The following is a 24,502-nucleotide window of genomic DNA, read 5'->3' on the forward strand; positions in this document are numbered from 1 at the left end:
CCACGGATCCACAGAGGCAGCTAATTAATTTGGGTCGATATGGAAGAAGTTTCAGAACATTACACAAGGGCCTCTTGAGGAGAAATCTTTTGTTGTATGATAATTACAAAGAAAATGTGGAAACAGAAACTCATGTGATTCTGCTTAACATGCGTCAAAGTTTAAAATTGTTAATGAAAATTCACACATAATTTAAATCTGGCAAGTAGAGAAAACTGTCAACTCATTTGTATGGCAGTTTATGAAAATTCACACATAATTTAAATCTGGCAAGTAGAGAAAACTGTCAACTCATTTGTATGGCAGTTTATTACTGTATAATAAAGAAATATATCAATTTTTCTGTATTAAATAATTTTTAGAAACCTTTCTTGGTTATTAATTTTCTGGAATTTGCCATTCAGAAGGAAAAGGTTTTTGAGGGAAAGTAGTTAAAAAAATTGGATTCGAGGAAATTCCCATTCGGGTGAATGACTTCAGGTGTTTGCCTCGGAGTGATGGTCCTTGGGAGATCTAACTAGCTCTGTCATGCTAACATGCTTAAAAGGACACAAAAACTTTCTCAAAAAATTCTGACAATTAAGATACAAGACAGCATTCAAAATTAAGAAAGAAAAAAAAAAAAAAAAACACTCACAAAATTCAACATCTAGTACGCAGACATATATAATGCACACAAATCCAGTAAATGTTCCAAATTCTACATTACACAAAGCAATCAAAATTTCAAAACAATACACACACAGAACAAATCAGATCACTCAAACATTTGCCAACAATTTACTAGATACAAGGTACAAATATTAATACATGCATTCAAGCATGGAAATTCTTGACATCAACCCTAAGGAATACAGCCTTAACATCAAAGAACGTCTTTATAAACCCTAAAACACAAAAATTCACAATTTTTATGACTGCCAATTGCTGAACGAAATAAAAACTATTTAAAATACTATATGCTTGAATCCACCTTGTCAATACACTTTTATCATTGAAAACCATTTATTCATTGAACATGTTTCAGGAACGTAATACATTCCCTTCATCAGCGATACATAGGACAGTCTGGAAGAAGTTTGGCTATAATGTACAAAGAACACGTTAATGCAGTCAAACATCGAAGATATTCAGCAATGGGAGAGTATATGGTTGAAAACAATCATAAATTTTTTTTTTTTGCTATTGGCTTTACGTCGCACCGACACAGATAGGTCTTATGGCGACGATGGGATAGGAAAGAGCTAGGGCTGGGAAGGAAGCGGCCGTGGCCTTAATTAAGGTACATGGTACATGGGAAACCATGGAAAACCATCTTCAGGGCTGGCAGCAGTGGGGCTCGAACCCACTATCTCCCGAATATTGGATACTGGCCGCACTTAAGCGACTGCAGCTATCGAGCTCGGTAATCATAAATTTACAGACACTTCTAATGACATGGAATTAATACATTCAGCCAAAAAGGAAAAAAATTCATAAATAGTTTAGGAAGTTTAAAAATTTATCTTGCTCAAAAAATCACTTTGAATAAAGTTTGAATGAATTACAGATGAGAACCCATTGTATAAACTAGCATTTAATCATTTAAGGAAGAAAAAAAGAAGAAAAAGATAAGACTTGAAGATTTTAAATTTATTTAGGAAGTGATTCTCATTCAACATCATTTAAATATTTAAATTTTATGTAATAATCTACAGTGCACGTTTTAAATTTCATATTAGAGCCCGTATTGCCAAAGTATCAACTTGTGAAAATTTAAATTTATAATTCCACCTTTACAATACGGTACTGTAATTGTCTTTATTGAAAAGACTACATTAGACTATATTCGTGATACATGTTTCGTTCTGTTATGGGACATCTTCAGTCACACATACAAACATTGAAAATAAGGTGAGGACACGCTGAAAAAAGTAAACGAAAAGTCTTTAAATCTTGTGACGCTGCATGTTGGTGCCTTGTCAATCTTGAATGTTAAAATGGTGCAGCATGAACATAATATGAAGCATGAAGTCCAGTTAAAACACACATTAAAATGTTGTTATATGCATATTGTACAGAAAATAGTGTGATGGTAATGCCATATTAAAATAGCTTCCTTGATTAGATGAGGAAGGTGGAGTTATGTTGATGACGCAAGTTGAACTTGATTGTGTGTTGACAAAATGGGCCTAAAAAAGAAAAAAATATGAGTGAACTACAGAAAAAATTCAATTGAAATGTAAACTGAGTGCCCATCTGGTCACTCACCTCCTTGCCCGTCCTGCGTCGACCACTCCACCTCAAGTGTTAAAGCTGAGTGACGTCCTCGAAGGTGGTTTTTTTTTTGCTAGGGGCTTTACGTCGCACCGACACAGATAGGTCTTATGGCGACGATGGGATAGGAAAGGCCTAGGAGTTGGAAGGAAGCGGCCGTGGCCTTAATTAAGGTACAGCCCCAGCATTTGCCTGGTGTGAAAATGGGAAACCACGGAAAACCCTCGAAGGTTGTTGAGGACTGACTAGGAGGAGAGGTTGAGAGGAGTTTGATGAAAGGGAAGAGGTGTAAGGTAAAGCATTACTCACGTGCCTTCGTGTTAAGAATTTAATGATTATCTCCTCGGAAAGTATACTGATTTCCTCCGATATTTCATTCAGATTATAAATCGGGTTGCATTTCTGATCGATATTTATAAAAATGTTTTCCAAAATATTCAATAGATTTCCTTTCTTACTTAATTGGAGAATTTGAAGGTTCTGTTTTATGTGCGTGAATGTATGATTGGTATCAACCATATGAGAACCGAATGCCGAGGATCTGCTGTATTTTGACGTATTAACATGTTCATTATACCTTATGTTAAAATTGCGGCCTGTCTGTCCAATATACCTGACGGAACATTGCTGGCACTTTAATTTGTAAACTCCTGATTTCTGAAATTTGCTATTGCAGTTATTGATAGTGTGCTGATTATAGAAAAGATGAGCGTTATTGTTGGTTGTCTTAATTTTTACCATCCCTACGGAATAGACACCAGCATTAAAGGATGCCAACCATATTGTAAACTATATTACAATTATTAATTAGTAAGCAATGATTTGGAGAGAAGTTACTCCTGTATATATACCGCACACTGTCTGATCAAAAGCATCTGGACACCTACTCGAAACTCGAAAATGTTTCTCGGATACACTGCTCAGTAGTGGTCACTGGCCTTTATTACACCTCAAACTCTGCAGGTTAGATTGTCCATCACGAGTCTGAATGTCTAGGGGAATGGCAGACCATTCTTCCAGCAGTGCTGCAGTAAGCGTATTTAGTGATGTGGGTTGTTGGGGTCTGGAGTGAAGTCACCATTCTAGTTCACCCTGCGGTGTTTGATAAGATTAAGGTTGGGCCACTGGTCTGGTCAGTACATTTTCAGAATATTATTATCCATTAAGCACTCATGCAAAGACCCCACTTTATGGCAGAGAACTTTATAATTCTGAATTACACAGTAATCACATTCGAACAGGCCTTCCATTGTAGATAACAGGCAAATGGTCAGCATGTCCTTAAATCCTTCCACCTTTAACATGCTTCTGCCAAATGTTATTGTTAGCATTGGACAGGCTACCGTGTATCATCTGCCTGGCAATCACTACACATAAACATTCTCATCCAGCTGCCAAATGGTATAGCGTGATTTGTCACTCCAAATCACATGTCTCCAGTTGACCATGGACCAGAGACAGCGTTCTTTACACCAGAATGCAGCGCTTTGTGTCCACCAGTGAAATAAATGGTTTATGGTGAGTAGCGTACCTGATTCATAAACCACTGTCCTTTTAACTTCAACACATGGTCATGATTGATTAGTAGCACTGCGGAATTCACGGGTGATGGTATAACACAATATCACATGATTTTCCCATACCACTTCATTCACTGCTCGGTTGTTCTAGTCAGTCAACGTACGTGTCTCCTGGTGGATGTGTCTTCTCGGTTCTACTTCACAATCATATCCTCGATGGTCGACCTAGGCACTTGAGAAGGGCAGAAACAGCCTTGACTGATTTCTGACTGATGTGGTAACCAATAATCATTCCACATCCAAAGTCACTAAACTCCCTTGCTTCACCTTCACGCATTTTGCAGGTTATTTCAAAGCACTGTACAACCTTGAGCCCTCAGCCATCTTTTACAGCACCAGCAGTGGCCGTAGTGACAACTAGGCTCTAGTTTACATGTACAGAAGGGTGTCCATATACTTCTGATCTGCTACTGTACGTGCCTACTTAATATTATGAATAACATATTACATCATTATAGATTTTACAAGAGGATGTATTACCTTATAATCATAAAGCATGACAAGTTCTGTTCCATGATACCTCAAGTCATCATTCGATGGTGATGTAAGAAGATGAGCACTACTTGGAGATGCAAAGTTGTTGTTCACATTCTGGTTACTGTTTTGATTTAAGTGACCTGTTAAACAAAAATATGAGCACTGTTTAATATTCCTTTACCAGCTCTCATCAGAAAAAAAAAAAAAAAAAAAATCATTTTGCTATAACAAGAAAACTAACCTCACAAATGTATATTAAGTTTAACACAGATCAATAAAATGTTTGGCACATGGAAGGTAGACAGTATTTCTAACAGAATTTCTGGCACTGACTCAAAACATTCACCTCACAGTTTACCACCAAAGAGGTGCTTTCAGCTGTTTATACACTATGTTATAATTAGTATGGCTGTCTTCCATCTCCAGCATATTATCTTATCTAGTGTTGATACTGTTTACTCATTACGCTGGATTCATCTGATATTACATTGTTGTACAATTCTTTTTCTGGTTGGCCTATACATTTCTAATGTTAATGCATACTATGCAATTATAATTATTGTAATGTAAAACTGCCATATACTATTTTGACTGTATTGCACTTTCATGAGCCCTGGCTCAGGTGCACTTAATATTTTCAAAAAAAAAAAAAAAAAAACACCAACATATTTTCCATCATACTGTACACATTTTAATGTGATTGTCACAATTGCTAACTATGGAAGTTTGTCACCCACAAAACTTCCATCACACGTATGAGGAAAAATTACATTTAATACTTGTTAACAAAGTTTAACCACCCTGGTTGAACAATGTACTGCAAAATGGAGGATAAAGAAAAGCAAATGAGCCTACCACATCCATTATTTGACATGTGTGAGCTGTCTGACAACTGGACAACTGGAAGAATGATACTTGGAAAGAAGTTTTATTATACCTATACATTGTGGTCCAGAGACTCTTAAAATCTGGCCAAAAACCATTTTTTCCTAGTAAGAACTAAAACTCTTATATTTTCAAGACAAAGATGTTAATTTGTGATTAAAAAGATGAAACTATCAAAATACTTTTTCATAAAAAAAGGTATGACTTAACCATGACATGCATTGTATGTAAGCTTTGGGAAGGCATTCTTTCTGATTATATTAGACATGTTTGTGAAATTAATAAATGGTTCAATAGAAGGCAATTCGGTTTTAGGAAAGGTTATTCCACTGAAGCTCAACTTGTAGGATTCCAGCAAGATATAGCAGATATCTTGGATTCTGGAGGTCAAATGGACTGTATCGCGATTGACATGTCTAAAGCATTTGATAGGGTGGATCATGGGAGACTACTGGCAAAAATGAGTGCAATTGGACTACACAAAAGAGTGACTGAATGGGTTGCTATATTTCTAGAAAATAGATCTCAGAGAGTTAGAGTAGGTGAAGCTTTGTCTGATCCTGTAATAGTCGAGAGGGGAGTTCCTCAGGGCAGTGTTATCGGACCTTTATGTTTTCTTATATATATATAAATGATATGAGTAAAGGAGTGGAATCGGAGGTAAGGCTTTTTGCGGATGATGTTATTCTCTATAGAGTGATAAATAAGTTACAAGATTGTGAGCAACTGCAACGTGACCTCGAAAATATTGTGAGATGGACAGCAGGCAATGGTATGTTGATAAACGGGGCTAAAAGTCAGGTTGTGAGTTTCACAAATAGGAAAAGTCCTCTCAGTTTTAATTACTGCGTTGATGGGGTGAAAGTTCCTTTTGGGGATCATTGTAGGTATCTAGGTGTTAATACAAGGAAAGATCTTCACTGGGGTAATCACATAAATGGGATTGTAAATAAAGGGTACCGATCTCTGCACATGGTTATGAGGGTGTTTAGGGGTTGTAGTAAGGATGTAAAGGAGAGTGCATATAAGTCTCTGGTAAGAGACCCCAACTAGAGTATGGTTCCAGTGTATGGGACCCTCACCAGGATTACCTGATTCAAGAACTGGAAAAAATCCAAAGAAAAGCAGCCCGATTTGTTCTGGGTGATTTCCGACAAAAGAGTAGCGTTACAAAAATGTTGCAATGTTTGGGTTGGGAAGAATTGAGAGAAAGAAGAAGAGCTGCTCGACTAAGTGGTATGTTCCGAGCTGTCAGCGGAGAGATGGCGTGGAATGACATTAGTAGACGAATAAGTTTGAATGGCGTCTATAAAAGTAGGAAAGATCACAATATGAAGATAAAGTTGGAATTCAAGAGGACAAACTGGGGCAAATATTCATTTATAGGAAGGGGAGTTAGGGATTGGAATAACTTACCAAGGGAGATGTTCAATAAATTTCCAATTTCTTTGAAATCATTTCGGAAAAGGCTAGGAAAGCAACAGATAGGGAATATGCCACCTGGGCGACTGCCCTAAATGCAGATCAGTATTGATTGATTGATTGATTGATTGAAGTCATACATATGTCATTTCATAAGTCAAGGCAAATACTTAGCAGCACAGTAATGCCAGTATTAAGTTGGAAACCCTGTGACATACACTACCAAAGGCCACCAACATTCTGTGCCTGTAAACCAATGCCCGACTCAGTTAGTGTGTGTTCGGCCATGCTCCAAGATCAAAATGGAACACCGGTCATATGTGAAAAATGCAGTTCTCCTTAGCAGAAAGAGAATATAGCTATGGTGGGAATGAGTAAGGTTAAATGGAGAGGATAAGGAAAGAAGTAGTTGAGGAAGTAAAGATACAGTTAACGACAGAGATTGGAGTAAAGGAATTTATCCGAATGTACGCACACCAGAGTGGATGCAAAGAAAACAGTTTAGAAGTTATTTGTAGGGGGAGTGAAGGTTATTGCAAATGCTAATGTTACAGCACGTTCACAGGCAATTATGAATGTAATTCACAAACTTGAAATTCAGTACCGGTAACAGAATGTAGTTTCTATAACTTGATTCAGCACGTTACATAAGGGTTTTAGTTTCAGAAAGGTACACACGCAGTGCTGGGCCCATAAACTGAATTTGGTGGGCAGTGTGTGGGCTGTGGAACTGAGTGCTTTGAACCAATGTGTTGTACAGGCAAAACACATCTTCCTTAATCCATGGAAGAGAGAGCATGTATACATTCAGTTCTTGAAACAGAAATATGAAGACGAACCCACTACAGCTAAACTCTTCCCTATTCCTGTGATCACCAGGTAGTACCTTGGAGAATTATCTTTGTGATCATCAGTAATGCTGATAGTGAGAGGACGTTCTCAACATATTGTAATGTAATATCTGACAGGAGAACAGCTCTGGCTCCCATTAATATGGAACTCATGGTATCTCTGTCTTTTTCAGGCTGATGTGTAAATGATACACTTAGGCTAGGCCCTACTTGTTAAAGTGACAGCTGATACATTTTTTTTCAAATTTCCATGTTTTGATATAATGTGTAATACTGTATGTGTTCTAAGCAGAAGCATAACTCATGTATACATACTTATGCAAAAATACAACGTTGTTATACTGCAAATGTGTTATCAATTAAGTTTTGGTTTACCTGTTATTGCTGAAAAGTGGAAATAAAATTTAGCGAAATTACTGACAAAATAAAATAAAAATAGTTGAAAATACACCAAAGTAACTGTTAAAAAATGATGAAATCACGCAAAAATTTTCGATACAAACAGGTGCCTCTACATATAACAAAAGAAGTAAGAACATGACGACAAATAGTCTCAGTACTGCAACAAGCACAGCTAGGCACTAAAGCGTGAAAAAAGGGGTAAGTGATGTTTCAACCTTAAGAATCTATATAAACAATTACAAATCATCACATTCATAACATTCTTTTATTACAGACATATTCTTCCATAACGTTGCAGTAAACAGCACACCAATAACTAAGAAACAAATATTCATGTCCCTTTTAACCAGGCTTTAATAACAAACAGACCAGTCAAAATTGGCCGACTCAAACCAGTTGGGGATTGGTGAAGACTACAAGTATGACGCATACAACAGACTACAAACCTCCAATGATCCATCTTTTAATCATGGTGTAATTTTCATCTAACGAGAATATATTGCAAGTTTAATCTTCTAATTCACTAATCTTCATATGAACATTTATACTTTGATACATAACTTAAAACTAGCAGTGTTAGAAAAAAAAATGGGAATTTTTAACCAAATCTTACAATTTAATAGCAGATTACTATGACTTGCATATCAACTTCCTGTGATTAAATTCTAGTCTATTATAGACCCATTTTAATTGTTACTTCTTCCAGTTTACTTTTTACTTAATTTATTTTTTGCTATTGGCTTTACGTCGCACCGACATAGATAAGTCTTATGGCAACGATGGGACAGGAAAGGGCTAGGGAAGGAAGCGGCTGTGGCCTTAATTAAGGTACAGCCCCAGCATTTACCTGGTGTGAAAATGGAAAACCATGGAAAACCATCTTCAGGGCTGAGATTCGAACCTACTATCTCCCGAATACTGGATACTGGCCGCACTTAAGCGACTGCAACTATCGAGCTCGGTGTTTACTTTTTATATAGTAACAATATTTTATTGCATAATGACATTTTAATGAACAATTGTAAAACAAGGTTTCTTATAATGACTCAACCTTGAGATAATTGTACAAAATGGCTGAAAATGCTTGACACAACGAGCAAAACATGTCCCATTTAATGTTAGTATTGTAGTAAATGTCCTTTTAGAGACAATAAAGATTTTTATGTATTGAATAGTGGATATAAAAACAAGAATTTGTAACTATTAGTAGTAGGTTCAATACGGGCAAAAACATGAAATTGGTCTTATGCAATACCATAGTACTGTTCATTAAAAGTGAGAAAATGTGCATATTTTCATTTGATCGAGTATTTTATATGATAACAATGCTTTTAATCGCTACATTCCTACTGACCTTTTTGTAATGTTGTCTTCAGTTAGGAAAACCAAAAAGTCAGTCTTTCTGAGAATCCCATAGCGAAGCATGGGTACATCAGCTAGTTCAATATAAATTGAAACAACAAAACAAAACAATGCAACTGAGGTGGAGAGAGTGGAAATAGAATGGGACATGTTCAAGATGGCATTTGTAACCTGTGTGGAGATGGTGGTGGTGATGATTACTGTTTTAGAAGAAAGTATAACTGGGCAAACATCCTAGTGCTTGTGGCAGAATAGCTGCAAGAGTAAAAGATAAAGAGACACCAGGATGGAATGAGAGGTTAAAGGAAGCAGTGAAAAATAAGGAGAAAGCATGGCAATTATGGAATAGGGTTAAAACGGAAGAAAGGAGAAGAGTATTTTGTTTTTTTTGTTTTTGCTAGTGGCTTTACGTCGCACCGACACAGATAGGTCTAATGGCGACGATGGGATAGGAAAGGGCTAGGAGTCGGAAGGAAGTGGCCATGGCCTTAATTAAGGTACAGCCCCAGCATTTGCCTGGTGTGAAAATGGGAAACCATGGAAAACCAATTTTAGGGCTGCCGACAGTTGAATTCGAACATACTATCTCCCAGATGCAGGTTCACAGCCGCGCGCCTCTAACTGCACGGCCAACTCGCCCGGTGGAGAAGAGTGTACCAGGAAATGAAAAGAAGGTGCAAGAAGGTAGTAAGGGTTTGCCAAGAGTTGGAGGAGGATATGTACAGCACTAAAAGAATGCTATATGAATTGCTTGATACTAAAAGAGGATCAGTCCAAGAAATACAGTTTTTGTAAAACTAAAAACTGGTTCAAACCTCTAGTTCGTACATGTTAGTACAATTTTTTTAAAACAAAACTACTACAGCATGGTAGAAGGTTACCCATGTATTGAAAAATATTAAATTATTATTTTTAATAAAAAACAAATAATCATTCATCTGGACTCATCCCATTTTATCATATAAATTATAATATGAGAGAATTTTGTGGTATAAGCTGTCTATTTTCACAAATTTTCCTAAAATATTACAAGGCAATGTATTCAACACAAGGACGATTATTTCTGAACTTATTCAGCATATAAAAAGGTTCAATCAAGTAGACTGATGTTCGATGTTCTCCGATCAATTCAAACTGTATTTTTCACTTCCTAAAATGTTACAAATTAATTTATTAAACACAAAAAGATTATTCTTGAACTTATTTAACTTCCAAAAAAGTACTCGAATAGTCTAATGTTCAATTTTGTCCAGTATCTGCTTTGGTGGTAGGCCATATGAATATTCCACCATAAAAATCTGTAGTTTTATAATATCCTCCAGTTTAGCTGCCTTTATAGGAGCTTTGCCTCCAGACAGGCCTTTTCCGAAGGCTGTTGTAGAGCTCATCAACTAGGAAAAAACTAAAGGTATGATGACAAATTCCACTTATGAATAGACGAACAATGATATTCCCTGGAAATCTGTAATAATCTGGATTTGATCAAGGTTATGGTTCTTCCTTCATACAGCTGACGGTTGGCTGTTGGCAGTTGATGTTTGAAAGGGCTCAGTCCTGGACCGAGCTCACTTTATATACAGCTAGTTCAAACACTGCCTATACCACAAACACTGATCATTGGACTGATGCCGATTTAGTGTGAAAAGATGTAACTTTACCTCAGGACCTCTACACATCCTTAATACCATTTTCTGATTTTTCAGGATTGAACCCTTTTTAGCATCAACCATTTCACATGGACTTGTAAGGAAAAGAAAAGAAAATCTACACAGAGCAGGTGAAAGAGGAATAAAGGAGACCAGAGGAATTAAGGAAAATATGGAAGGATTACTTTGATGAATTCCTGAATACGAGAAAGGGTGTAGACAAGATGATAGAGGTAGAGTGTTGGTTTTTTTTTTGCTAGAGCTTTATGTCGCAATGACACAGATAGGTCTTATAGCGATGATGGGATAGGAAATGCCTACGAGTTGGATGGAAGCGGCCGAGGCCTTAATTAAGGTACAGCCCCAGCATTTGCCTGGAGTGAAAATTGGAAACCACGGAAAACCATCTTCAGGGCTGTCGACAGTGGGATCCCTGAAGATGGTTTTTCGCAGTTTCCCCATTTTCACACCAGGGTAGAGTGTGAGGAGACAGAATCCGTGAGTGAAATCACAATGGAAAAAGAGGAAACTGAGGTGAAATGAATAAAATTGGGAAAAGCAGTAGGACTGAACGAATTGTGTGTGGAAATGATAAAACCAGCAGGTCCCGTTGGTCTACAATAGCAGTATAAGCTGCTTAGATGTATTTGGAAAGAAAAATTGGTACAAAATGACTGAAGTAAAGGAGTAATAATACCTGTATTTTAAAAAAAGAGACAAGAAAATATGGAATAATTACCAAGGAATCATGCTCATATTTCAGGCAGCAAAAATATTTTTGCTCTCGCTATTTGCTTTACGTCGCACCGACATAGATATGTCTTATGGCGACAATGGGATAGGAAAGGCCTAGGAATGGGAAGGAAGCGGCCGTGGCCTTAAGGTACAGCCCCAGCATTTGCCTGGTGTGAAAATGGGAAACCACGGAAAACCATCTTCAGGGCTGCCGACAGTGGGGCTCGAACCCACTATCTCCCGATTACTGGATACTGGCCGCACTTAAGTGACTGCAGCTATCGAGCTCGGTCAAAAATATTTCAAAGCATACCATACTAGAAAACAAAATTAGAAGAAAGATGGAAGGACAATTACAAGAAAAGCAATATGGCTTTCGAAGTGGAAGATCAACACTAGATCCCGTCTTCAGTATGAGGCATAATGAAAAAAAATTTAAAAAAATAAAATGGGAATAAGGAAGAGATATGGTGATGACACTGCTTAATTTAGAAAAGGCTTACAATAGTGTACCCAAAGCAAATGTATGGAAAGTAATACAACAGAAAGGATTTAGAAAACAAGTTATACAAAATGTGTAAGCAATGTACAAAAACTGTTGCAGCAGTGTCGACACATGGGGAGAACAGGGTGGTTTGGTATGTAACTGGACTATGACAAGGAAGTGTGCTGTCACCACTGTTACTCATAATGGTTATGGATGAAATTATGAAGGAGACAAAGGTAAAATATGGGGACAGGGGGCTGAAGGTAATGTTATTTGCAGATGACACTGTGGTGTGCGGAACATACAGAGAGGAAGTTGGGCATCTCGACATGCTGAGTGAGATTATTGAAAATTATGTAACAAAAACCCAGATGGAATAGATTGAAACAATGGTGTTGACTAGAGGAAAAGTGAAAGGAAAGGAATTATAAAAATTGTAGAGAGCAGTACTTAGGAAGCAAACTGATGCAGGACACAGGACTGGACATGGAGATCAGCAAAAGGATTCAACAGGAAAATGGATGCTATCACAGTGTAAGCAACTTGGTTTGAAAAAAAAGGAACCAGTAATGAAATGTGAAGAGGTGACACTGACATTTTGAAGTGGTGACCTGGTCACTAACAGAAAGAGAATAAAATCCAGGCCAGTCAAATGAAATGAGGACATCAAGAAGGAAATCGAAATGGAAAAGCTTTCTGACACGATGGAGAGGGATAAACTCAGATGTTTGGACATGTTAAAAGTATGGAAGAGGAAAGAATGCTGAAGCGGACGATAGAGACTCACATAGGAGGAAGGGCAGACTAAGGCAGTTGAAAACGATCAAGAATACTGTAATCAGAAGAAACCTGGATTGGAACACAGTTAAGGAGGAACAACAGTTGGTGAACAGAGGAACATGGAAAGGTGCCATGCATACCCAACCCGGCGAGAGCTGGACGAGCGAAATGGATGATGATGATGATGATGATGATGATTATTATTATTATTATTATTATTATTATTATTATTATTATTATTATTATTATTATCATTATTATTATGGGTAAGATGATCATTGTTTCTTGCTGTTGTTGCTGGCATTAAGATTTTGATTAAAAGTGAAGAATTCATTCCGCCAGGCAGTGAGGCTTAGACGGTTGAGGTGCTGGTCTTCTTTCTGACCTCAACTTGACAGGTTTGATCCTAGCTCAGTCCGGTGGTATTTGAAGGTGCTCAAATACGCCAGCCTCGTGTCAGTAGATTTACTAGCACGTAAAGGAACTCCTGCAGGACAAAATATCGGCACCTCGGTATCTTCGAAAATCATAAAAGAAGTTAGTGGGACATAAAGCAAATAACATTATTATTATTATTAATTTATTCTCTGGTTAACAGAGAATGTGTATTGTCTATTTTGCATTAACAATCTCTGGTTCACCAGTAGTAATGAAAAAACATATGTGACAGTCGCTGAGAAACCATACCTTACATCAAAAAATGTCATTTTTTGTTCATTTCATATTTGACAGTTCATAATATAATGTATTTATCTTGAAAACCAGAACTCTCTATCTTGAAAACAGAGAATTTGTCATAAATCTGAAGTTGTTAAGAGTGTACCAAGTTTCAAGAAAATAATTTTCAAACATTGGTTTTTAAATCATCAACATGGTTAATATTTAAGGACATTTGGCTATGAGAGCATGAGGTATTAATAAATTGTTTTTTAAACCCATGGCGCAAAAGCCCTGAAGGGGCATGGCCTACCAAGCGACCACTGCTCATCCCATAGGCCAGCAGATTACGAGGTGTTGTGTGGTCAGCACGACAAATCCACTCGGCCGTTTTTCTTGGCTTTCTAGACTGGGGCTGCCACCTCACCGTCAGACAGCTTCTCAATTATAATTATGTAGGCTGAGTGGACCTCAAACCAGCCCTAAGATCGAGGTAAAAATCCCTAACCTGACCAGCAATCGAACCAGGGAGGTATTGAAATAATTTTAATAAATATTTCATTGTTTTATTCAATTAACTTAAAATAAATGCATGCAAAATTAAGAACAAATGGAACAGAATAAGTCGATCAATTAAAAAGAAAATCACAGTTTAAAGTTCACACATAATAGAAACTGTTTTTTTTAAATGTACTGTATTAACCCTTTCAGACTGTGTACGCACAATTGTGCGAGTACGTATTTTATTTATGTCTGAGCGTATTTGATGTTTTCTTGGCACTAGACTGGACTGCAGTGCTCGTGCGGGACACGTAAGCATGTATTTCAGTTGTTTTTATTTAGCGCTTGACCACCAGGGTGCAGGAAGAAGAGTTTAAAAATACAGCTGATTGGCAAAATGTCTATATACAGTACATGTTTCATGACATAACCTCACAAACACTGCAATCACTCAACTACGTAAATAATAATAATAATAATAATAATAATAATAATAATAATAATAATAATAATAATAATAATACTAAATGGATGAAAATACTTCATAGCCACAAAAGTAGTAGTAGTAGTAGTAATAATAATAATAATAATAATAATAATAATAATAATAATAATAATAATTATAATCACCATCATCGTCATAATTGTAAACTAATAAAAATAACAATAATAATTCAAGCTCGATACTTGCATTATTTACTCATGGGTGAGAAAATATTGTTTTCAAGTTATATCTATCAGTTTGTCACACTTGCGTCAATATCCCCTCTTATAACTTGAAACAATTTCCACCGTCTATCACACTCTCTTGGTCCTCACTGTTTAACTACACACAGACTACCTCAGTCATACAGCCCTTCTGTTGGCGCTGTCGAAGTCCACAGTTCACAGCCAGGCGGTTCAATCGGGGGCCACCACCTTTCCGTGGTGGATTCACTGGGTCCAGTCAATGGTGTCTTCGTTCCTGGTGATGATAATGCACAGGTCCTTGCGTGGCATTCGAAGCTCCGCTGGCTTTCCCCTCGTTTGTACTTTTGTGTTCTGTCAGGCCTATGAACCTTCGTAGTCCACCGGTGTGATGCATAGGACAGGCTCGCATGTCTTGGGCTTGGCTCTGTTGAGTCTCCTCTTGTTCTGGGGTGCTGATCTCGATGTTCTTACTAGTACATGGCTTTGTGCCGGGACAAGTGTCCTGGTCAGGTGGCACCCTCGTTTGTTGGTTGTTGGTTCAGACCCCGTTGGTTCTCATCTCCTAGAGGGGGTCCCACTGGCTGTGTCATTGCCATCGCTGCCTCCATCTCCTGGCACATCGTCTGAGCCTCCCCATAGTTCTGCTTCACGCTGAACATACTCCCCGGACAGTTCACGGTGCCGTGGAGCTTACTGCGGCTGTCGAGCGCCTCGCTCTTAGTGCCATACTGGTGCGGCCCATTCACCGTCGTGTCATTTGGTTGTCCGGTCTCGGCGTCAAATACCCGCGGTGTTCTATGAGTGCGCTAAGTCCTGTCCTGCAGCTGGACTCAGCAGTCGGCTCTCGGTTGGTGGACACTGCCGCGCCTGCTGAATTTTCCTACAACTTCCTCGCAGGTCGAACATCGCTGCGGGCTGCATTGTACTTCCATCTACTGCCCACAAAATCCTGCGATCGGGTATTCGGCTCCCTCTTCTGACGTCAATCCGGTCTTGAACTGGGCCCGGTATGTTCCCCAGGAAGTGATCCCCTCATCCCGTGAAGTTGCCACCTTCACGACGCCGGAGCCGCTATCACTGCTTGCAGGCTTAACTCGTGTCTTCACAGCCATCATACTTTCACGCAGGGTACTCGCTTCCTTCGATTCTTTCTCCAATGAACTGATTTGCTTCTTTAATTCTTGATACTGGGTCTCAATTTTCCCCCTGAATTTTCCAAACTGGGCCTCGATGTTCCCCTTGAGTTTTCCAAACTGGGCCTCGATGTTCCCCTCGAGTTTCCCAAACTGGGCCTCGATGTTCCCCTCGAGTTTCCCAAACTGGGCCTCGATGTTTTTAGACTGGGCCTGAATCAAGGAAATTAGCTGTTCAAACATCATCACAGTCTTCTGATCGTTCTTCATTTTCGAGTCCAATAGATTTTAACACTATGTGGACCGGACCCGAGGAAACTTGTGTTTGCCTGGCCGAGCATTGCGGACCGGTTCCGAGTTATCTCGTATTAGCAGCAGACTGAAGTTTAGTGCTATCTTCTGAAATATACCGGAACTATTTGGAGGTCAAGGGTGATAGAACTCTGTTATGTATGATTCTACACAAGCGATAGTCGCATTTCTTTTCAATTATTCTTCATATCATAGATTTCTTTGCATGTCTTGAAAACATGTTTAGAAAGTTCGAAGAGCCATGCAAGACGGCAGTGCCCAGGGATCGCACGTGTTTGGACAAGGATGAAGTTATTCACGAATTATATGCTGATACAGGCTCCGAATATTCAAGTGATGCTGAATATTTAGAGTTCGATGATGAAATATCTTCTAACGGAAATGTTTCCAGTGATGACGAGGATATAGCCTTATCTTCAGGGTGTGAAACTCATGTAGTGCAGAACGAGTCTGATAATTGTGTTACGGGTGTAAATATTCTAAATACTGTAAATAATGTAGTGTTTTCTGATAACTGGGTTATGGACAACAGTGAACCTAGGCTAGAGGATTTTGAAGGTGTTCCTGGTATAAAGGTATGGCCTAATGAATCTGGAAACATAGGACAAGTAGGAGGACTTATGTTTGGTGAGGAATTTTTTCAGGATGTAGCTGAGCAGACAAACTTATACTATGAGCAGAATTCACATTCTCATAACGTATCCCCTAAAACACCAAAGTGGACAAATTTCACTAGCAGGGAAATTAATAAAATATTGCTCTGCGTATATTGAGAGGGCAGGTGAAGAAATCATGTCTGAAAGATTACTGGCCAACCGATCCCCTAATAGAAAACCCCATATTTCCGAAAACTATGAGCCAAAGTAGATTTCAACAAATACTCACCTACGTACAAATACTTATCTACCTGCATTTCAACAATTATTCAGGAAGGTCACCAGAAAAAATCACAGTAGTCCTTCAAAAGCTAGTGAAGTTCTGACAGTTTATTTAAATGCATACACTCCAGCTTGGAGGTAGTTAGAAAATGGCCAGGAACAGGGCTGTGCATGGGGTGAAGGGCACCCGGTCTGCAATGTGTTAAGAGTCCTGTCACGCACGGTCGCCAATGATGCATCCACAAAGATGCACACGAAATGCTGTCAGTTGGAACACTTATTTATTTCACTTTAACTTCACATAAACATAACCTGATCAACTTCTGTCACGAACAAAATATACACAACAACCCACCATTTTAACAATTGCCTATCACAGTGCATGGAGATTGCAACCTTAATACACAGCTGAAACAGTTGATTACCGACTGCTTACGTTGGCATGTCAGCCTAACCACAACACGTGTTCACCAGTAAAACTCCTGTTAAACCATAACTCCAACGAGGCAATAACTCATCCCTACCATCAAGACCGCCTCCTTATATAGGTGCCTGGCCAGGCTTCTAGAAAGATACATCTTCTCGTAAATTCTAGAGTGCTTAAGGCCCAGATATAATGTACAGAATATTCTACAGAGTTCTCATCTACTGAGTGCCATTCTGGATGTTACAGTGTGCTTTACAATTCTGTAGTGGATTACAAATCATATACACATGTAATAATAAATTATATACAGGTTCTTACATTAATTGAACTCATATAAATGTCTATACAAAGTACATGTTTCATGACATAACCTCACAAACACTGCAATCATTTGACTACGTAAAAAATAATAATACTAAATGGATGTAAATACTTCATAGCCTTACAAGTCATAATAATAATAATAATAATAATAATCCAAGCTAGATACTTGCATTATTTACCCATGGGTGAGAGAATACTGTTTTCAAGTTATATCAGTTTATCACACTTGCATCAAGCAGTAATGACAAGGTGCCATTTATTTATTTATTTATTTATTTATTTATTTATTTATTTATTTATTTATTGCATTCATATCAATGAAGAAGCTTTACTGAATATCAAAATGTAATCAATGAAGTGTGTAAATTGTTTAGTGAATGCAAATTATGAACAAACATCATCATATGTATTACCATAAGGTTTTGAATGTTGACATGCACAATCGTGCAGGCTAGGTTTTCCTACAGGCAATGCATACTGGAGTACTGGGTGCTGCCACCAAAACAACTGTAAAAACAGAACTCATAATTGATGTACGAAATGTAATGTATAACATTTTAATTGTTTTAAATCGTTCCACACTATAAAAATAGAACATTTGATCATGTACATCTGTATATTCACATGTACTGAGCTGAACTGTTTATTTTTGTAAGTAGTGAATTAAGTCCTGACACACACAACTGTGTGGGTGCTGTTTTTCAAATGACAGATTTTATTTTGTAAAATAAACAGTAAACATATATATATTTAAGAGTATTTTAGTAAGTTTTTGGCATACAAAGAAAAATTCACACCTCCAGTTTTCTTTCAGGTCTAATGGCAAAGTGCTGCTACCAAAAGGACTGTAAAAGCAAAACTTGTACTCATTGTAAGAAATGTAATGTATACTTGTGTTTGAACAAAGATTTTAATTTAATCATTCCACACTGTAAAATAGAACATTTGATCATGAACATATGTATATTCACATGTACTGAGTTGATTTATTTTGTTGTAAGTAGTGAATTAAGTCCTGACACGCACAATTGTGTGGGTGCCTTTTTTCAGATGTTAATTTTTATTTTGGAAAATAGACTATAAATACATGTATTTAAGAGCATTTAAGTAAGTTTTTCACATACAAACAAAAATTCACACCTCCAGTTTTCTTTCAGGTCTGAAAAGGTTAAGAAAACCTGAATCATCTAATAATGACAGTAATCAAAATGAGTGATGATGATAATGATGATGACGATGATACAGGAAATTACTGCTTGGCCGCTTATCCCACTACGGTAATGAGAAGATTGTACAGCCAGTGTCTCAATGCCAAGTGGCAGTAAATAACCCAATTGCCTAAGGTGGCCAATGGGCTCCGACGGACAGGGGTGGAGTGGGGTGACGGTCACGTTAGTGTAGGAAATGACACTGGAACCCATCGAGTAGTATCTGTCTGACGCTAGGTTAGGGGGGCTGCAAAAGTTGCCTGTGCTCTATGATATAAGCGGCCTGATCACCTGCTGGTAATAGCTCTAAATTGGCTTTGGGAGTGGCGACACCATTGTAATAAAAGCCTGAAAATGAAAATGGCATTTTCACATCAGCCATAGAAAAAGGTTAGGGCATTCCTTGGAAGTGACACGCAGTGCTTGCGTTGGGGAGTTGTGAGAAGTGGGTGACCAGTAGGGAACATTATGAAGGTGGCAATAATCAACCTCATGTCATTGGCCAGAAAGTCAGAGGAGGTGATTGATTTTATGGAGAAGGAGAATATAGCTATGACGAGAATAAGTGAGGTTAAGTGGAGAGGAAACAAAAGATGAAACTGAGGAAGGGATACAACTCTCTACTGGAGTGGAGGACATACAGTAAAGAATGAAGTAGGGATAATAACTAACAAGATCTTAGATGAGTAAAGTAGACTACGTAAGTGATAGAATAACCAAGATCCAGTTAAGGACAGAGAATGAAGTAAAGGATTTCAGACAAGTGCATGCATCCCAGACTGGATCCAAAGAAGATGATATGGACAAATTCTTGGAGTCACTGAAGAGAGAAATAATCAAGATCCAGTTAAAGACAGAATGAAGTAAAGGATTTCAGACAAGTGCATGCATCCCAGACTGGATGCAAAGAAGATGATGTAGAATTGAGTGTCAAGGGACACTTTAATGAAATTGTGGGATAGAACAGAAAAGGAATGGAAGGAGTAATTTGACATTTTGGTTAGTGAAAGAGGAATGAAGTTGGAGAAAAGTTGGTGGATTTTTGTGCGAGATATGGGTTAAGCGTGAGTAATACATGGTTCAAGAAGAAGAATAGTAGAAATATTACAAGATACAGATGGGGAAACAGAAGGACAAACAGAGTAATTGATTACTTCTTGGTGTAAAGTACAAATTATAGACCATTGTTAGATGTAAGCCTTACCAGAAGTAACCTTCGATGGAGACCATGGAGTAGTGGTAACAAAAATGAAAGTAGGAATAATAGTGAAAATGAAAGAAAAGTTGAAAGTATGGAAATTAAAAGATATGGATGTAAATTAAAAATTCCAACATGAATTGTAACAACAACTACCCAGAAATGAGGTGGGGAGTGTGGAAGTGGAATGAGACATCGTCAACATGGCATTTGCAAGCTGTACAGGGAGTGCAAGTGGCAGAAAAGCTGAAACAATGAAAGATGAAGAGACCCCATGATGGAATGAGATGCTACAGAAAACAATGAAAAATAAGAAAGCAAAGCAATTAGGGAGGGATAAAGCAGAAGTATCAAGAAATGAAAAGAAGGTGCAAAAAAGTATTAAGTGAAGAAAAGAAGAAAACCTTTGAAGGTTTTATACAAGAATTGTAAGAGGATATGTATAGCAGTAAAACGATACTATATGGACTTGTCTCCCACAAGTCCAACCCCTTGTCCTCATCGTGGGAGATGGGCAACGTCATCAAGTAGGGAATAGCCTGTGGGGGTGAAGTACAGTGGGGACTGTGTGGGCCCCGAGACCGCTACGGTAGCTGTGAAGGCCCTACAGGAATCCTGAAAAGGATGGCGGCTAACGGGGCTCTGGTGAAGTTACGACAGTCCTAGCAAGCCGGTGATGGATATTAACTCGCTTGCAAGAAAACAAGGAATGATAAGCCAGACGGATGTAACAGACTACGACCCCGGCGAGGAACAGGATTACGAATGAGCACACTGAATGTACAAACACTGACCAGAAAAGTAGAAGAAGTTGTAGACATGATGGAAAGAAGAAAACTGGATGTACTAGGGCTGGCAGAGACTAAGTGGAGGGGTGAGGGTAGAAGAGAGCTGCAGAATGGTTTTTGGATGTACTGGACAGGAATGATGAAGGAAAGCGAAATTGAGTAGGAGTGGTAGTAAGAAATGGATTGAAAGAGGAAGTAAAAGCTGTAAGTGACAGGTTGATAAAAGTCAAAATAACAGTCAAAGGAAAAACCTGGGAAATTGTACAAGTGTATGCACCACAAGCAGGATGCATGCAACAAGATAAAGATGACATTGAGGAAGAATTGGAGAGAAAATTGAATGGACAAAATAACGTGGTAATGGGGGACTTGAATGCCCATGTAGGCATGGAAAGGAAGGGTTATGAGAACGTGTTTGGAGCGGAAGGATGGGGAATTAGGAATAAGGAAGGCGAAAGACTACTGGATTTGTGCAAAAGAAATGGGATGATGGCCGGGAACTCATGGTTCAAAAAGAGAGAAAGCCATAAGATAACGTGGTATAGCAGTGACTGGTCTAGGAAATCCATTGCAGGTTACATGATCTACGACTGGGAAATAAAGAGGAATGTTATAGATGTAAGGGTAATACCATCAGAGGCCCTAGATAGTGACCACAGATTACTGATAATGAAAATGAGAACAATGGTGGAAAGGAAGAAAACAGAAAAGCAAGAAAGGCGTATCAAAATATGGAAACTGAAGGAAAAGGAAACCAAGGAAGAATACCAGAAGAAAATAAGATTGAACGTACCAACAGATGATACAAAAACAGGAGAGGAGGAGTGGGAAAGGTTCAAGAGGACACTAGTAAAAACTGCAGAAGAAGTTTGTGGGAGAACTAGTGCCAGGAAAAGACGCAAGGAAACCTCATGGTAGAACGACAGAGTCAAAGCGGCAGTTAGGGAGAAGAATAAAGCTTTCAGAGTGTGGTTTCAACAGAGGACAACAGAGGCAAGACAAGAATATAAGACAAAAAAGGAAGAACAGAGGAGAAGAAAAAATGGATGGAAAAGTGGACAAACATGATGGAAGAGGATAGCAAACAAAATAAAAAAGTACTGTATGCAATGGTCAAGAATAAGAAGAAAGGCAAGAGGGAAGATGTTATAATGATAGACAAAAATGGAAATGAAGTGCAGGAAATGGAGAAACTCAAAGGAATGTGGAAGGAGTATTTTGAAGATTTACTAAACCCAGAAGGATGCACTGAGGAGGGAAGTAGAAGCAGGGAGGAAGTAAGAAATATGAAAAAAGACTTAACATGGGCAGAAGTGGAGCTAGCACTGGACAAGATGAAAGGAGGGAAAGCCCCAGGCTTAGATGAAGTGAGTATTGAGATGGTTAAGGCAGCAGGAGAGGTAGGAAAACAGTGGCTTTATCGTGTGTTGAAAGTAGTATGGAAGGAAAGGAAGACCCCTGAAGACTGGAAGAAGGGGGTAATCATAATCATTTTCAAGAAGGGGAATAGAGAAGAGTTTAAGAACTATAGGGGAGTCACACTGTTATGCCACTGTGCAAAGGTGTTTGAGAAGATTCTGGAGAATTGAATCAGAAAGAGAGTGGAAGAAAAGTTAAGAGAAGAGCAGAAGATCAGGAAGGTCCACAGTAGACTTTATATTCACAGTAAGGCAACAACAAGAGCGTCATTATGAATGGGGTAAGGATCTTGTGATGGCCTTCATGGATTTTGAGAAAGCTTATGACAGTGTGTGTAGAAACAAGGTATGGGAAGCCTTACAGAGAAAAGGTGTCGAGGAACAGACCGTAGAAAGAGTGAAGGATGCGAGTGTCAGTTGTGTGGAAATAGGAGAGAGAACAGGCTGGTTTGAGCAAAAAGGTGGATTAAAACAAGGAAGTGCTCTGTCACCTTTGCTCTTCGTAGTAACAATGGACGAGATAATGACAATTGTGGCAAGGAAAATTGGAGAAGGAAAAATGAAGTGATGATGTTTGCAGATGACCTGTTAGTTTGGGGAGAAAAGGAAGAGGATATCCAGGAACAGTTAGATGCTTGTGTAGATGAGGTAGAACAATATGGAATGAAATTTAATGCCCAAAAGAGCGAGATAGTGATCACAACTAGAAAGACGGAGTTACCTACGAGAGGGATAATGCTTGGAGGGGAACAGCTTAGGAAGGTAGAGAGTTTCAAGTACTTAGAAAGTATCATGGAGGAAAGTGGAAGAAATGATAAGGAAATAATCAAGCATGGAAGACAAGCAGGAGCATTCCTGGAAAGTGTCAGAAGCTTGGTTTGGAGCAAGGATGTCCCTCAGATAACCAAAAGGGTGATATACAGGATGTTCATATACCTATTCGGATGTATGCGGCTGAGACTTGGGTAATGAGGCGGAGAACTGTGAATAGAACACAGGCAAGTGAAATGAAATTTCTGAGAAGCAGGATAGGAGTGACAAGATGGGATAAGATGAGAAATGAAAAGTTTCGAGATATAGTAAAAGAAGAGCCACTACAGAATAGGATAGAGGCATTTAGACTTCGATGGTATGGACACATGAAGAGAATGACAGAGGAAAGGATTTAAAGTTAAAAACTTCATCACTGATCCATACTGAACTGATAATCACAATGCCAAAAAGAGAGAGATGTTCCACCTATTCAATACAGTGATAAATTGTTGCACAAATTAATGTTGCAACATGTCTAATATGGTTTGGGACCGGTTTTCACACATACAGTATCCATGTCATCATCAGCCGATACAAAAATGGCAAGAAGTCAACACACAAAAAAACATTAAAGGGTAATTGTAACACTTATGACACTTTCTTGAAGAATTAATAATTGAAGTTTTTTATCTTATATGATTTACCGGAAACCCACACAAACAGCTACTACCATATAAAGAACTTAACATCATACATTCCATTGCTAAATTTAATGGTTACAGCAGATCTTTTACTGAACGAATAATCAATAAATTTAAACACTGAACAAATACAACGCTACTAAATGACAATCCTAAACCAGCAGCTTACTCTACCTTCACTTTCAATGAAAACATCTACTGCATTGCCAATATCTTCAAAAAGACATAATTCCAAAATTTCCTTTCGAACTAACAATAGAAACATGGAAGTGATTTGTAACTCCAAATCTTTAAACAGAACTAATATATTTTCAAGATCTGGCGTATACCGTTTTAAATGCAATACCTGTGATTTTTCTTACATTGGACAAACAGGACGCAGCTTCAAAATTAGATATTCAGAACACGTTAATGCGATAAAATACAATAAATTTTCAGCAATAGGGAAACACATGCAAGGCGTAAAACATCATTTCACTATGTTAGACCAAGACATTGAAATTATCAGTACCCTAAACAAAGGCCCTCTTCTTGATATCACTGAAAATTGTTTAATACACCTTGACCAATATTTTAAATCCTAACCAAAACCTTAATGATTTGTCTGAAAAACTGAGCATCCTTTTTGACT

General features: G+C 38.2%; 1 protein-coding gene across 8 annotated transcripts in view; it reads right to left on the bottom strand.

Annotated features, from left to right (window-relative positions):
* Dlish (Dachs ligand with SH3s) overlaps positions 1-24,502 on the bottom strand; it is a 206,694-nt gene that overhangs the window by 46,634 nt on the left and 135,558 nt on the right. For all 8 annotated transcript variants that reach the window (XR_011017519.1, XR_011017520.1, XR_011017518.1 and 5 more), the window contains exon 6: positions 4,317-4,453. Coding sequence is in view for 5 of the 8 variants with exons in the window: in XM_067135166.2 (XP_066991267.1) it covers positions 4,317-4,453 (137 nt within the window). In the remaining 3 variants the exon portion in view is untranslated. The remainder of the gene's footprint in view (positions 1-4,316; positions 4,454-24,502) is intronic.

Source organism: Anabrus simplex, chromosome 1 (genome assembly GCF_040414725.1).
Source record: "Anabrus simplex isolate iqAnaSimp1 chromosome 1, ASM4041472v1, whole genome shotgun sequence".
Taxonomy (NCBI): Eukaryota; Metazoa; Arthropoda; class Insecta; order Orthoptera; family Tettigoniidae; genus Anabrus; species Anabrus simplex.